The sequence below is a fragment of the Pimephales promelas genome, chromosome 15, assembly GCF_988280905.1.
Source record: "Pimephales promelas chromosome 15, fPimPro1.hap1.1, whole genome shotgun sequence".
Lineage (NCBI taxonomy): Eukaryota > Metazoa > Chordata > Actinopteri > Cypriniformes > Leuciscidae > Pimephales > Pimephales promelas.
Genome location: NC_142783.1, coordinates 26,094,554 through 26,111,973, shown reverse-complemented (window position 1 = coordinate 26,111,973; position 17,420 = coordinate 26,094,554). Strand labels below are relative to the sequence as shown.

The 17,420-nt window shown below is 34.9% G+C and overlaps 1 protein-coding gene across 1 annotated transcript in view; it reads left to right on the top strand.

Annotated features, from left to right (window-relative positions):
• The first annotated feature begins 2,345 nt into the window (after nucleotides 1-2,345).
• ltk (leukocyte receptor tyrosine kinase) overlaps nucleotides 2,346-17,420 on the top strand; it is a 40,312-nt gene continuing 25,237 nt past the window's right edge. Inside the window, exons 1-7 of the mRNA XM_089120430.1 lie at nucleotides 2,346-2,604; nucleotides 8,153-8,245; nucleotides 11,112-11,261; nucleotides 11,439-11,664; nucleotides 13,893-14,035; nucleotides 14,283-14,423; nucleotides 16,472-16,621. Coding sequence (XP_088976556.1) covers nucleotides 2,538-2,604; nucleotides 8,153-8,245; nucleotides 11,112-11,261; nucleotides 11,439-11,664; nucleotides 13,893-14,035; nucleotides 14,283-14,423; nucleotides 16,472-16,621 — 970 coding nt within the window. The 5' untranslated portion in view covers nucleotides 2,346-2,537. The remainder of the gene's footprint in view (nucleotides 2,605-8,152; nucleotides 8,246-11,111; nucleotides 11,262-11,438; nucleotides 11,665-13,892; nucleotides 14,036-14,282; nucleotides 14,424-16,471; nucleotides 16,622-17,420) is intronic.

Here is a 17,420-nt window from a genome sequence, read left to right as displayed (position 1 = left end):
CTCATGTCCAACAGTCCAAGTTGTGTTGACTGTTTGTTCATCTTTCCATCATTTGGATAGATAGATGAAAATATTTTTTTCTTTCTTGCATAACCTTCAAAAAAATCTCAAGTTGACTTTTATAAAACATCTTGAGGTTACAGCTGTAAATAAAATATAATGTATTAGCCTATATATTTTTATGTTTTATTTTCCATTCATTTTATATTAATACAACATTTAATGTATTTCTTTCATTTTTAGTCAACTTTTTTCAACTCTTGACTGTTATCAAAAATTAAATGTAGGCTATATAAAAACACTAATTTGTGTATTTGTCATTTTCTAGCCATAAAAACAACAATGGATTAAAATTTACCAAAGAATGCCTAAATTTATCTCACTTAGTATCTTGGTAAACTTGATAAACTCTTCCATATTTTATGTTTTGTATAACTTTAGAAATCTTTATTAATTTTGCTATAATTATAACCATAGCAAATTCATTCATTAAAACAATGTTAAAAAACTTTAAAGGGGTGATGAACTGAGAAATCAAATTTTCCTTGAGCTTTTGACATCTAAGAGGTCATCATAATATAAGAATATCCTGTAAGTTTCAGAACTGAAAACGTTAGTGATAGTTGAACTATGTTAGTCATATCTAGTGCTAGCGATAGTGCTCACTGTAAAGCCACATGGGGTTTATACCTCTAAAAAAGTCATGGGTCACCAAAGTGTCTGTGGAAAAGTGTCAGATTCGTAACATTCACACAAAATGTGACTAAACAGTCTCATGAGGACTATTTTCATTTAATTTCATGATAATTATTTTGTTCCTTCTTAATGTCTATCCCACCTACTACATAATAATGAACCACTTTAATTTCAAAGCTGTTGTGTTCTGTGGAGCAGCAGACCAGATGGTCTTGTGTTTTTAGACAACTCTTCCCTCTGATGCTGTCTGGCGACTGTTTTGACTTTGTCATGTGTTTGACATTTAGCCTAGTTTGTGACATTCAGTGAGTCAATATTAAGTTGGTTTTAGAGACCTATGGCTCCCTAAGAGCAGTAGTTGAACTGAAATGTGGCTGTTGTTGCTGCATACCCTCCTGACCTGTTCAAACGTGTCAAATACATCCTTCACAACACAAAGAACAGTAAATCCCCTTGTTTGGCTTGACCCAGACAAGGTAACCTCACCATATATGATTAGTTGATGAATCACTGTATGTTTTTGACATCTGGCTGTAGATTGTTATCAACTGCTCAGATATGATCTGGTTAATGATTCATGGTTATATACTTAGCAAGTACACATACTTCGGATTTGCGTCCTTGGTAGTTCGGACTTGCCAATTTCGACTCAGGAGAACGAACTCCCGAGGACTAGAGGAAGCAAGTGGGTTGCGGTTCTTCGTACTTGATCGCGTCACTCAGCACGCTCTGGCTACTCCGCTTATCTCTTTATACAGGTCCTTCTCAAAAAATTAGCATATTGTGATAAAGTTCATTATTTTCCATAATGTAATGATAAAAATTTAACTTTCAAATATTTTAGATTAATTGCACATCAACTGAAATATTTCAGGTGTTTTATTCTGATGATTTTGGCATACAGCTCACGAAAACCCAAAATTCCTATCTCAAACAATTAGCATATTTCATCCGACCAATAAAAGAAGTGTTTTTAATACAAAAAAAGTCAACCTTCAAATAATTTATTTATTCAATATAATATAATTCATAATAATTATAAATATATATATATAATAATTCAATAGAATAAGTTATAAAATAATAAATAAATATATTATATAAATATAATTTATAATTCAATGAATTTATTTACCAAAATATCTCACCATTTATGTACATTCGTCCGTCCAGGTCGCACTCAATTACGATTATATTATGTATGGTCTAAAATTCAACTGCCCTCAAGCAACGACTGTAATGTTAGGAGTGTAGAAAGTAACATTTCGTTAGCAACAGAGTGAAAGTGAATACAATACTGCTATAACCATCTGTCAGTGCTTTATGCGTCACATGACTAAACTTGTCATCATTTTCGAATACCTCTATTTTCACAGTCCACACTACAACGCAAAAACACATTTTTCAAATTCATCCCCTTGGGAAAGCATTTTGAAAAAGCTCAGTTTTCGCTGGACGATGCCAGCCCGAACTCCGCCCACAACATTTTTTGGTCGGGAAGTTCGGTTTGGACTCGATCCATTGAGGAGAAATTATGATCAGGCAAAAAATGAACGGGCCAATCAAATTGCCAGGGCGGGCTTGGACCGATGATCTGCAGGGACGTAATCATCACGTTATCAAAGAGCGCTTGTCAAAGATGACTGCAGCTGGAGGACTGAGATGTATAGATTCCGCTGTCTCGTCTTTTGTAAAATAAATCAACAGCGCATTCATTTTAATAGACAAACAGAGAAATGCAATCAAGGCATTTGTCGATCGGAAAGATATTTTTTGGCGTCCCTCCTACATGATTCGGGAAAAGTGTAACTTATCAGCTGGCTCTGACGGTCGTTAAGAAGATGGGACGTAGCCTAATGAAAAGCCTGTGGTCGTTGCGGTTTCTCCTTTGGTGGCACTCATGGAGAAGTAAGTAAAAGAAGCAACACTCCTTATTTAACTTCTAAAATAAATAAAGTTAGGCTACGTTCTGTATTTGAAAACTGCGCTATCGACTATCCAATTGAGTGCAGAGGTTGTTTTTTTTTCCTTGTTCGGTTATGACACGCCTCATAATCAAAGCCCAACTGAGGAGTTTCAGACTCATATTCTCTCTTGAATATGAGTATGACGAAGTCAGGCTAGGATCTTTCCTCATGGTACAACTTACAGACAAAAGCCTGAATGAAAACAAACTCTCTAAAGTAAAGGGACACAACTGCTTTCATGTGTGTAGTCCTGCTGTTTTTTTAATGTTCTGATTTGATTTTAGTCCAATCTGAGCTGGAGGCCATGACAGACATTGTGGCTTGAACTAAATTATTTTGAAAAACAAAATAAAAGTGCATTAAATTACCCCCCGCCCCTCTCTTTCTGGAATGTATGCAGAAAATAAATGAATAAAATAAAAATCCACTTTATAATATAGAAAGATGTTGATTCAGGTACATGTTGAACTTGTTCTGCCTCCACACACCAGCTTGGATTACCTGTTCAATTCAGATTCAGTCACATTTGGGATTCAAACAGTTTAGCTCTGTCTATAATCACACAGATATTGTGGTACATCAAGCAATGGAACGTTTTGTTCAACTGTATATCAGTATCAATCTGATTTTGAGTTTTAAATCTAAAATCGATCAGATGGTTCTTAGTGTGTCAAATAATGCAAAATCTTGATGACAATTTGTATCACTTCTACTCATCTAAATGGCATTACTCAACACTCAACACCCTGTCTTAATGTTCCCAACCCAAAATTATGCTCTGTGATCTTCACAAGTGTTACAATTACGCTAGATTTATGGTAAAAAAAAAAGTGCTGATAGCATGGTTTTTTTGTTGCATTAGTGGCTTGTGAACACAGAGACAGGCGGTTGGTGCTGTAGCTGTTGACTGACCCGTGAAAAGTTGAAACTTTCATTAATAACTTACATATGTCTCTTCTGCACGATTTTTTGTTTATAAGCTTCCTCATGAACACAAATTTGCTCTTTTGCTCAAGCTATTGCAGTCATAGTCTTGTAAGCTGTTTTTTTTATTTCTTAACAGCTGTTAAACATACTATTCAGCAGTGTTCAAATGCAATACGAATTGCATAGAAATACATCAGTTTTAGTAAGGATGACACAAGCAGATTTAAAAAACCCAAGTGACCGATTTGGAATGCTCAACATAGACAGTATTAAGCTAAGCTAACAACAGTCATTACTTTACAATAATAAAAACTGCAAGTTTCATCCTCAAATCAAACTCTTCAGTTTAAAGGGTTAGTTCACCCCAAAATGAAAAACGTATTTATTCACCATCATGTCGTTCCAACACAAATTAAGATATTTCTTTCCCTCCATTCATGGTATAAAGTTTGTTGTTTCGCCCATAACTGGAGTCATAATCATGCAGATTTTGGCTATATGCTCTGAGTAGTACTGTACAGTAAGAAAATGATATCCCATACCCCGGATATTGATCATTTCTTAGAACTAATAAACAATTAACACTCAGTGTTTGTTGGACAAACAGGTTAATTGATTGTAATATTAATTATGCTATAGATTGAGTTAATTATATCAACTGATCCATATATTTATAACCAATTATAACTAGTTCTAATGATAATATTTTCCTTGAAGTAATTTGCTACAAACATGTCTGAGCAATTGAACAAAAAAATCATTTTACAATTGACACTTTTTTTAGTATTATTCTCAGTTTACTGCCAGTTTTTCTAAATTGCTGCCAGTTTTTTATCACTTAAAACTCATTTTGATCACCAAAAATACACATTTAAATGTTTTTTTCTTGATTTATGCCTTAAAATAGTTTGAATGTACAGTAACTCTACATCCTTGCCCTTATTTATGCATTTCTATGAATATGTAAATTAGCCCCACCTCCACTCACTCACACCAGCTCAGAAATCCAATCATTGACAGTCACACGTTGACGTGATTGGTTACAAGTTTTAAAGAGAATATACTCAACATCAACAATGGTGTTGACTTATGAATTTGCACATGGTTTGTTTTAAAGCATAAAAACACCACATTGGATTTTCACCATAGGGGGACTTTATATATAGCCTAGTTTTAGAACTGTATACTGACAGGCTAAGAGATTTAGCAAGGGTGGGCAGTTACCACACTGAAACAGATTGTTGCAATCGTTATAGGTTCATTGGTTCATTTTCTTCTGCTTCGGGCTCAAACATATATAATGCTATTAAAGTGCTGGCCATCTTGAGCATCAAAACACTCATCACACATGTTGTTTGTTGATGCGGTGCAAAGAAGTTCATCAGCCATCACACAAATTTACTTGCGCTTCTGGAAGGGGAAATGCCCCTCGAGTGTGAAAATGAGAACCCCTTTAAACCCATTAAACATTAGCCTCTGGTTTCACAGACAAGGCTTAAGCCTAGTCCCAAACTAAAATGCAGGTTTGAGCTGTTTTATCTGCAAACAACTTGCACTGACATCTTAAAATATAGATCAAGATGCACACCAGTAATGTTAGGACTTAGATGTCCTAATTGAAATAACACTGGGCTGTATATCATGCCAGTGAGGAGTGACAGCTCTTCTCTGAGAGTGTGCGCTTAACAAAGCCCAGCTGTCACATGTTCCTATTTGGCCCTAAATTGAGCGGAACAGGTAGGCCAGATGCCATGCTTCACCAATTGGATACAAATCACACATGCAAATCCAACAGAGAGTGTTCTCCTGGCAGAGTGAATGAAGTGCAAATAAGTTGTTCTTGCTGAAGGATGGACCCCCCAAGATGAAAGCGGGTAAACTTGAGGTTACGACTAAGAAATCTTGTGCCATTATCAAGCCTTGTGCAATGGCTCAAGATTTCTTAGTTTTAACCCCCACTGCGAGTCTCAACATGGTTCATATGGATTATTGGATCCTCATGTGTAGATATTAATTCATTCATATTTCAATAAATCAGCTAACTGCATGGAACAACTTTTTACAGAGCCAGACTTTTGATTATCAGTGTAGCCTATCAGCATAAGTCTGGTCAATGTTGTATCTTAGTCTGGCTAAAAACTCAAACTTCTAGGATTATATATTTGTGTCTATCCTAAGGAACATAACAAAATCACATATACACTTATTTGATATTTTTATGATGTATGCTATCTTATAAAATTGTTGAATTGTATGTCAGATATTGATGAAATTCCTATAATAATGTTCTATTGTGAAAACTTGCATGTACTTGTAGTCTAACAGCATTCTCCCACTAATGCATGTTCAGTAAACTAGACCTTGGCAATGGTTGAAATGTTTTGTAGTCAAGACTAATACTGTAGTTTTCACTGGACTGTTGTGCACAGTTGTGCTTGAATTAAACACTGAAATGTCTTTCAAAGAATCTGTGTCACTAACAGGGCAGAACTTTGCAAATCCAGCAATATTTCTTTATTGCATGTGCTCATTGTTGCAGGCAGCCTAGAACAAAATATTGTTTGTTTGTCTTTTTTTTTTTTTGTTGCAGTCATCTGCACGTACAAAGCCCAACTAATCCAATCTTTATAGACTAATCAATCATAATATAATAAATGATGAGTTTTAAGTTTTGGATTTAGACTTTAAACAGCCATGTGCTTACTTTCTTTAAACATATTTGATGTACACATATTTTAACTTATTTATATTATAGTGTGCATCTGCTTAATACAGACCCTTTTTTTGTGCAAGATCTTTGATGCCATGTCATTCTAGAATGTAAGTTTGTGGTTAAATATATGAGGCTTGAAATTTCGCTAACTTGCCCATTTTAATGGTCCATCTTGCCAGCTGCAGTCTTGTATATTTTGCCAGTAAATCACATGATTTTGTCACATGACAATTTCCCCATTGGCTATATTGTTGTGATTGAGTTTTTCTCAGTCTTGACCTTTTAACCAATTGAGTCTTTACATAGATGTGCTCTCGGTCCTCCTTGTTGATCAAATTAGCCTTGTTGATTTATTTTAAAAATCTTAGTTTATTTCCATTCTTGAATCAATCAGATTCAATAATGAAAGCCATTCAATCAAAGAAAGCCATTGTGCCAGTCATGTCATTTATTGTAACGTCATGTGTTTGATTTGGCATGGTACTTTTTTGTAGTGTTTTGCTTCTTATGCAGAATATGTACCATGACCAGTGATTGGTCAAGGAATTTATTTTTATTTTTTTCATATGCCCCAAAAAGTGTGTTTACAGCATTTCAATCAGGGTTTGCTAACAACATGTTTGTGTGTCATATGAATCACCCTGCATTTAAAAGATTCACAAATATTTCTGTAATGGCTTTTAAAAGGGTACAGCGTTTATTTTGCAAACCTCAACATAATAATTTTTTATCTGAACCTTACACTGTAAAAAAATATTTTCAAGATTTGTTATCACAACATGTTTTCTTTTGTCAAATCAACTTAAATAATTTATTTAGTTGAGATAACTTATTATTTTGAGTTTCTGATGATTAAATTAATCTCCTTCATTGTATTAACTCACTTTTTCCAGTTCAATCAACTTAAATTTTTAAGGCAACCAGGTTACTTACTTTTTTTTTTAGGTTAAAGCAACAATATTTTTTTTTTTTTTTTTTACAGTGTAGTATGTTTTGTGCTTCATGCCTTCCCATCTTCTTTAGCAATCTGTCAGATGCTTTTCCGGTTAACTCAATTCAGTTGACACCATTTAAATCAAGGGAATATTTTAATGGAAGAAGAGGGTCATTTTAAGCCCCGTCAAACACATGTGGCTTAACTCCAGGACATGAATAGTGTACATCAGCGATTGTGTAATACCCTGTGTGGGTCATAACTGGCAAAGCATATTCATTCCTGAGCTGATTTTGGCACACTATGATCTATTGCCATGATAATGCACTTTCATCAAATGCTTTTGTTTTAATAATGGATCAGATTGAGTTTGTCCTTCATTTCTTTAACTTTGTTTTGGCAACCTCTCTCAGTGGCTAGATTTTAAAATAAATAAATGGCTTGTGCTAAAATTCTTAAAAGAAAATGCTGCCCATCTTCATGCCTGTATGGAATTCTGTTCTTGAAATGTGGCTTTCCTCAAATTACAATCCAGTGCTCATACGAAATGTTTTTGAAACAGCACTGTTGTTTTAGAAAGGCAAACTTCAAATGTGTTTCAACAAAGTCCTGGTAAACAAGAAATTGTATATAATTTATTTAAAAAAAAACATCTAATATTAATGGGTCTTGCTAAATTGTTAATTTGATGTTTTAATTAATTTTTTACATAAGTATAGTCGTGGGTGCTGACGGATGAACGTTAGCTAATAAAGTAAGTGTTTGCTGACTGGTAAAACGCTCAGCACCATGCCCAGCTGTTTTGAATAAATGCTTCATTGATAAAAGACTGTGCATGCATAACTTCGCCTATAGGCAAAACAAGGACTTTCTCTGATGTTGTGTTTGACCTTTTTTCTTCTTGTCTTTCCTCAGTTGTCAGGAGCAGCTGTGCCCTGTTGGAAAGAGCAGTAGAAGATCCAGTGCATCCAAATCCTCTCGACTACAGTCCAGTTGAAGACATTAAACGTAAAGCTGATTATTTATTTGCTCCCTTTTCCTTCGCCAGTTGTTTTCTTTCTTATTGTTTCACTAAATGTTCCTAAATGGAGTTTATCATTGCAGTCATCACATTCAACTGAGAAGAAACGTGGATCTGGTTAAGTTTTCCACCCACTCAGGGCACTTCCCATTGGTTTCAATCGAATGTCAGAGTGGCTTTGTGGTTTCTATGTGGTCTGTCTTCATCAATAGCCTTACATGATTCCAAAGACAACTTGTCTGTGTCTTTCCACTGGAATGCCTGATGACAAACCGAAAGCCCTCAAGATATTCCTTCTCTAGTCCAAACTGACATACCCTTGCCTTAAGTATTTAATTTTATTATAAAGTTTTGCATTTTTGGATGGATTTTAATGGAAAAGGGAGTACAAAACAGTGTAATTTAATTTTTCTTGAAGGCATTCCAGCAATATCTTCCCTAGTCTGTTTACAACCAAGGCCACTTTTTCTTAACCCTTTTAATTACTGACAGATAATATTTGAAAGGTTAGATGTAGGGGATTCTGTGTATATGCATTGTTGTGTGTCTGTAGTTACGCTTTAGTTTAGTGTTCAATTGGCTTTATGCACAGCTACTTCCTGAACTTCAGCCAGCTCCTTGTTTCCTGTCTACCATTATTGGACAAACTGATTAATTCAGGTGTGCCTGATTATTGTTGTTGTGACTACTGAGGTCCAATAATAATGGCAGACAGGAAACAAGGAGCTGGCTGAAGTTCAGGAAGTAGTGCAGATGTGCATAAAACCAATTCTCACTATGACTTTAGGTATTGGGTTGGTTTGTAGGTATTTAATTAGCCTTTGTTTCCCCATGCTACCTTGCGCGATTTTATTCACGCTGCTAGGTTCCATGATCCAGATTTTCGCTAGCCTGGTTAAAATCAGATCATTCTCAGTTGTAACTGAGTTATCGATGAAGGACGGGTCCACCTTCATCATGTAGCCAATCAGATGAGCTTCTCACTGACACTCAGTTTACTCTTATCTGATTGGTTCAATAAACTGATTGGTTCAATTTGGCTCAGAAATGTTCTCATTGCTAAAATGGCACTTTTAATGCACACATACATACATTCCTCTTTTGTTTTAGTTTGTTGTCATTGCTTCTTGGTTAATTGGTTCTGTTCTTTCAGTTCCCTTTGTGATATGTTGCTTTGGTTACTCATTGTTTTAGTTCTCATTTCAGGTGTTTCTCATTTGATTACCCTTGTTTGCTAGCTCTATTTATCTCTGCAGTTTCAGTTCTCTCCGTCTGGTGTTAGTTGAAGATAGTCGCAGATGTGATTCATTGTGTTAATTTTTTGTGTTATTGCTCATCCCCTGTGACTATTTGGATCATCTCCTTTTCACACACCGTCAAAACGGTCAGGCTCTGGAGCAGGATATAGAGCAATTCCTACCATCTGGTGAGCTGGAGCACTCGTATGTTCAAGGCCTGTTTTCGGGAGGATTTATATCAGTTTCCGGTAAATGTGGTACTTCCTTGGTTGATTATATTAAAGGGTTAGTACCCCAAAATGAAAATTCTGTCAGTAATTACTCGCCCTCATGTTGTCCCAACCCCGTAAGACTCGTTCATCTTAAGAACACAAATTAAGATTTTTTTTTTTATTAAATCGGAGAGCTGGATCACTCCTCCATTGGCTTCTTAAGGGATTGAAAAACTGGCCGGCCCAAAAGTTATTAAAGACATCGTTAGAAAAGTGACTACAGTTTCTCAATCTTAAAGGAGTAGTTCACTTTTAAAAAAAAAACATTTGGTGATAATTTACTCACCCCCATTTCTTCCCCCATGGAAGAAAACCGGAAGTGTCGCTTTAAATCATAGGAGAGTCGCGAATACGATGGGGTATTGTTGTGTTTAATGTAGAAATGTGTTATTCTAAAATGTACATATTTCTTTCATAGTTTAGACTATATACAGTGAACTTTATAAATTTGTAAATACATTTTTTAAATATAGATAGTCAGAACATAAAAAGAAGCAGGAACGAATTATATACATATCCTATATTGGATATTAACATTTAATAGTTTAAATCGCGGCAGCAGCTTCAGGTTGGTAGTCCAAGACATTGTTGTCTATCTGTACTTCCGGGATTCTTCCCACCGGAGCCTCGCTTTCGATTTCAAAATGGCAGCTGCGTGAAATCAGCGTATTGTTGGTGCCATCCTGGACACTCACTAGTCTGCCTGTATCACCCTGGTCGCCTGCCCTTTCCCTGGTTGGACACTTTACCTTTGTTTTTGGCGTGGGGTCGTTTTCCTTTCTACTGTAGTTTGTTGTCATTGCTTCTTACTTATATTGGTTCTGTTTGTTCAGTTCCCGTCACGTTCTGTTGCTATAGTTACTCATTGATTCAGTACAACAGTTCAGCAGGTGTTACTCATTTGTTTGCTAGCTCTATTTAATCCTGCAGTTTCAGTACTCTCATTGTCTGGTGTTAGTCGAAGATAATCACATTTGATTGTGTTAAGTTGTTGTGTTATTGTATTTCCCCTGTGAGTAGATCTCAGTTTATGGATTAAAGTGAACCTTTTTTGTACTCTTGTTTCCTCCTGTGCCTTTATGGGAGTGTTCAGCACAGCAGCACCTGATAATAGTCTTATTCTGTGTTTATTATTCGACATTTGGCCAGATATGCCTGTTGCTGATATACATGTTATTCTAACTTCAGTTCCACATATCCAGACAAATGAATCGTTTCTCTATTTTGATTAGTATTTCTATTGCAGCTGATCCTGAATTTAAGTAATTATTTTGCCACCTAAGTATACAGTAAGTTGTGACATCCCTTCAACCCTCTGATAGTGCTACTCCTTCATTCCGCAGTTTCCTTCTGTGACTTTGAATCTCCATGTTCTTGGACGTTATCCAATCACAGCACTGGAGGGGACTGGTATGTTACATCACCACAGCAACACAGATCCAACAAATGGGGTGTCCAGCCAATCAAAGATTATTCCACTGGGAAATCTGAAGGTAACTGATGACTTCCATTCATTATATTATCAATCAGTTCAGAACAATCAATGACTGGCGGACTCCATGCAGGAGCTCTGGAAGAAGGCATATATTTTGCATAAAATGTTTACAGCAAAACCTTGACATTTTAATCAATCATTGGCAGTCTAGTAAGAGTTTCCTGTCTTTCAACAGGTCATTTTCTGTTACTAAAGCCCACCTCAACTCATTTTGCTGCTGGCAGATGTACTTTCCACATGACCAGTCCTGTAGTGCTCAGCAGTGGACCACTATGTCATCTTCGTCTCGCTCGTTTCCAACCAGAACCATTCAGAGGAAACGTATCTGCCTTTGTGAAGCATACTGACAACTCCGTCATCAAACCAATAGCCCTTACAATCAAGGAACAAGGAACTGGCAGGTGAGATACAGCTTCAGCTTTCTATTTTAATAAGTTGTAATTTATTCCTTAAGACAAAGCTGAACTTTCAGCAATTATTACTCCAGTCTGTCCCATTATCCTTCCGAAATCATTTTAATATGCTGATTTGCTGCTTAAGGAACATTTCTTGTTATCAATGTTTAAAACAGTTGTGCTGTCCTGGTTTGTATTTTTGTGGAAACTGGGATGCATTTTTTTAAAGTTGCAAGTTTTATACAGAAAAATTTAAAAATGAATTATTTTCTAACATTCTAAAATGTATTTTCTGCCACCACATCAATTCAATGTATCCTTTCTGAATATTAATTTCTTTCAAAACAAAGACTCTGACCCCAAGTGTGTGTGTGTGTGTGTGAGAGAGAGAGACAACAGTATCTAAATGTCTTGGTGATGTCGTGATGGATATATGATTGACAGATCATACAATGAGAACTGACATTTTGCAGTGCAAAATGACAAGCAATGACAAATGCGCTTTACTTACACAAAGAATAGTTTAAAGCAGCATTCTGTACCCGTAAGAAACAAATGATAACCAAAAGACTTTTTGTTATGGAGATGTATTTGGTATTGATTTTCTTATGCTGGGCACATCATGAACAAGATGGATGAAAGCATTTTGTTTCTAAAACTAGGACCTGATGTTTCTTTTGGCATAATTGGTTCCGACAGAAAGCTAGGAATAGATGGTGATGCAATGCAATTTGGCACAAGATGGTACGTTTATGACGTAGCTAATATACTTTTACTTTCTGCATTTGGCTACTGTATATGGATCTGAGCTTAATAGAGGTTACGCTATGCCATGTGATGTATAAAAAATCAGTCATATACCTAATAATAACCAACTCGGAGATTCATGTTTGGTATACAGTGCATTAGCTCTCCACTGTGTACTTAAGCTCCTGTACATTTAGTGAAGCACTCTCACATGCAACTGTAAAAAACTCATGTAATAGAAGTTCCACAATGCCAGCTTTTCTCTTGTAGTTCTTTAGTTCAATACTTTTTGTTGATCTGTGGTTCATTTTCTGAAAGCGGCTATTTGAAAAATGAAACAAATATGTAAAACTGTCAAAATGGTACGGAGGGGTATATTGCATTCACTTGAAGAAAAAAAACTACTCTGTTTTTCTGAATTAACAAGTTAATTATCTCAGAATTACGAAGTTTTTCACGAGAATTTTTCAAAGTTTTTCAAAATTCCACGAGAATTTTTCATGGAAAAAAGTTTTCGCTCTGTTTTTCTAAATTAACGAGTTAATTTTCCATGAGAAAAAAAAATGTTTGCTCTGTTTTTCTGAATTAATGAGTTAATTTTTCATTTTTTATATAATCAAAAAAGATAAAAAGGTGAGAGACTCTTAGAAGTTATCTTAATTTACAGTCAATTAAAAATGTAAGATTTTTCTGGAACACGCATTGCATAAAAATTCAGTTAATAATAGAGTTACCCTAATTGTTTGATTACATACTCAATTAGCAAGAAAATGCAATGTGATGCTGAATAATTGAAACTGCAGTTTATACTGAAATAAAGCTTTAAATTAATACCAGTTCAGTTCAGTTTCTGAATTAACGAGTTTTTTCAGTTAAAATTTAGTTTAACCAATAGAAACGCATTCTCTCTAAATGACCCTGATTATTCTAACTCTCTGGAAAAGTTTGTACAATATTCTGACCTTGAACTGGTGCTATGGAATCAATAAACTCAAATACAATGCTACACTATAGTATATAGTGTATGCTTCCAAACGCCTCACTTTTCTATAAAATATACAATTGATTCTGACCTCTGAACATTACAGAGGTTATTTTAGCATTAACATTATTTTTTTTTTCAGCAGATGTGCAGATAATGTTTCTGGAGCCCCGCACATGACACGCGGGGTAAAAAAATATGGATACTGTGGCCACGAATTAACAATTAGTTCCCACGGCATATTAATAAATCAGCACATTTTACTAATTCGTTACCTCTTTGTAAGTAAACCGCGCTCATGATACAATAATGCATGCCCTTGATTTACTAAATCATGGCCACATTGTGATAATTTGTTACCTTGTTGTAGTTTAATCAAAGTGAGGGAATGACGTTCAACTTGGCCACAGTTTACTAATACAAGAGAATCAATTCTTAATTCGTAGGAACTTGTTTATCTAAAATTGAATGATTGTGAAAAAAGCATTTCCTTTTTGTGGCCCAGGCAACAGTGGGAGGTGCTGGAGGCTGTGATTGGTCAGTTAGATGAGCCCTTCCAGGTGACAGTGCAGTACTCTTCCTGTAGCAGCCATGACGTCGGTTTTCTGGCATTTGATTCACTGGAGCTGAAGGACTGTGCCATGATGGGTAACAGCTCATTAATTGTTCTCTAATATTATTCAACTCCAACATCTGTTAGAGTTACTGCACGTTTTACTTGCACGTAGGCCGTCTGTCGAGAATTTCTACTTCATCACTTATGTAAACTGTTTAATGTGCCCGTAGTATTTTGAATAATTTTAAAGTATTCAAATGACTGCACTGGTAATTGTTGTTCTATCCTTATGTGGCACTTTTGAGCAAAATATTGATGGTTTTCTGTGTTTTTCTGCAGGAGATGATTATTTGGATTTGGGTTCAGATTGTGAAAAATACTCATCACTTCATTGTCCTTCTGGAGGCTGCATTGAGAAACGAAGAGTGTGTGATTTTCATACTGACTGTCCACAAGGAGAAGATGAGGGCTTAATATGCAGTGAGTATAAGGAAAGATTTTAAATATTTTATATGAAGATGCATATCAGGCTGTAAGAAATTGTGAGCACCTCTTTCAAAGTTGTATGTATTTTCTGTTACTCACATCAGACCATTTAGTTTGTGCAGAGCTCTTAAGTCTTTTAAAAAGACCATATTTAATTATTATTTTTTATTTTTTTGGTTATTTCAAATGTAGAGAACTGGCTGCATCCCACCAGTCCATTAATTTAATTTATGATAATCGAAACATTTCTTTGCCTTTAAGCCATAAATCCTTGTAAGATTTGTGAGATCATTCTTGCCAATCTGCATTTCGTTGAGAGTGCTCAAAAGTATGAACCGCAGTGTGACAGGGCGATATAAGAGAGTGCATTTGAGTAACTGGCTGGCTGTGTGTCACTCACATTAGCTGTATTAAATCTTACGGCTATGATAAATTTCTAATCCTTTCACTGGAGGCGTCGGATTAGAAAACTTCTCTGTCAAAGTTTTCCACTGAGTAAGGAAGCACACAATGGATCTGAAATGCATTCGTGTGTGCTTCCCTCTTGGAAAAATATTTGCATATTTATTGATTTATTTAATCTTCATTAACATTTATACCATGCTTAGATGATTTATAATTGTCTGTGTACAAAGAACTTGAATTGTAGTATTTGGCACACAGCACTTATAATCCAAAAAGATAAAAAGGTGAGAGACTCTTAAAAGTTATCTTAATTTACAGTTTATTAAAAATGTAAGATTTTTCAGATTTTTATGGAACACGCATTGCATAAAAAATCAGTTAATTATTCTAGAGTTACCCTAATTGTTTGATTACATACTCAATTAAGAAAATGCAATGTGATGCTGAATAACTGAAACTGCAGTTTATACTGAAATAAAGCTTTAAATTAATACCAGTTCAGTTTAATTTATTTGTTTGTTTAGCAATTTTCATTATTCAAATTTGTTATTTATTGTACAACTGTTTTCAACATTGATGATAATAATAAATGTTTCTTGACCACCAAATTAACATTAGAATGATTTCTGAAGGATTATGTGACTCTGAAGACTGGAGTAATGACTGCTGAAAATTCAGATTTGCCATCACAAAAATAAATTATATTTTAAAATAAATAAAAAACCCCACTTATTTTACGGTATTATGTTGATTGAAAAGATACACACGCACAGAATGCTATCTTGTTAGTATTTATTGTCCTCCAAATGTTGTTTTATAATGTTGTATGATTATACATTGTGTATGATAGGGCCCTGAGTGTCATAATACATGCTAACAGAGCCAATTTTTATGTACCCTGCTCACTTTACGACTTAAAATTATCTAGAATATCTGAAAATATTTGTTCCAGAACACTGAACACATTTACAATTTATTATTGATTTAATTCATAGTGAGATCTATGTTTTGAGATGAATATTTCTCCCCTTACAGACGAGCCGCGGCTGGTGAAAACGTTTGATATTCTGTGAAGGGTTTCATAATTTTGACAACATCTTAATGAAAATGATCAAAGCGACTCCCACTAAGTTTAAGCTTATTAATTACATCCATGACATTATAAAACGTGTCCTCTAGATAATGAATCTGTCAGTTAGTTAAATCTGGCCTAGCCAAGTATCCAGGGACCATATTAGCACACATTAGTTGGAGTCCTGTCATATCAGCTGTCATTTTAGGTGTGAAATATTTAAAGTGTAAAGCTAATTGAGACACAATCTGCTTTTATAAATGAATCTATAATAACACTGTCAATTTTAGACTCAAGTAAAGATGTTGGAATTATGTAATACTTGAATCTTTTCAGTACTGTGTCTGATTGCTGAAATTCAGGCCTACAGTATATACTTGGACTTAAAACTACATTGAACAAACTGTCAAAAAAAAAAAACTTCACCAGCTTTGTTGTTTTGGTGTTCCTGATAACTACATTTTAGTGAACCTAATGGATAAATGGAAGCAGAGGATGCTCGTTTGAGCTTTTAAAGCCACGTATAAATTTGTTATGTTTCATAATTTGATTTATGTCTATGCAGACTCTTTACCTTTGGGTTCATACTGTTCATTTGAGATGGACTCCTGTGGATGGCCAGTGTCTTATACACAGTCCTCTTGGAGACTAGTTAGTGGACAACAGCTGACTGAAGATACAGATCTACTGGGCACAACTCTGCAAAACACTCAAGGTAAATGTGAAACAACATTCATTCTCAAATGTGTAAGTATTTTAACATTTAATTAATTATATAAACAAATAATTTGCCAGAATACACAATCCTTGCTAAATAAAATAAATCAAATTAATTTTTTTTAGCAAGGATGGATTAAATTCATATAGTGTTCTTTCTATTTCAAATGAATGCTTTTCATTTGAAGTTTCTATTCATCAAAGAATCAATTTAGTATCACCATTTCATTGAAAATATTATTCACTGATGCTAAAAAGAAACAGGAAGTAAGTAAGAGATATTATGGATGGGTCACATTGAAATGTTTAAATAGCATACACTTCCAATCCAATTAAGAGTCATGAGGTGATGTAGTTTAACAAACTGTGACTTTTGATGCTTTTCCATGTTTGCGCATTGACCTATTTTTGGCAAAACTGTTCTCTCTACAGCTTTGAGACAGGAACATGTAGGAGACCCATGTGTATAAAAATTTCTGTTGACATTCATCATAAGACAGACAATCATTTTAGTTATGAAAGTCACCAATGGGATTTTCCATGGCATGAGAAATTCAAAATGTTTAAAGGAGAACTATTTTCATGATGACTTAATGGCATCTGTGATTTTACCATGATATCTTTAAGAGTGGTCTGTAATCATTTACAGGCTGTAGGAGAATAGTGCTGTATTATGTAGCTTAGTGTGATTTATTTGTAGAATGATGCAAGAATTATGATCTTAAATCCACACTACAGGTGTCCTAGTCCAGTTCATGGCTGGGGAGTTGTATTCCAACTTGTTAAACTGAAATGCA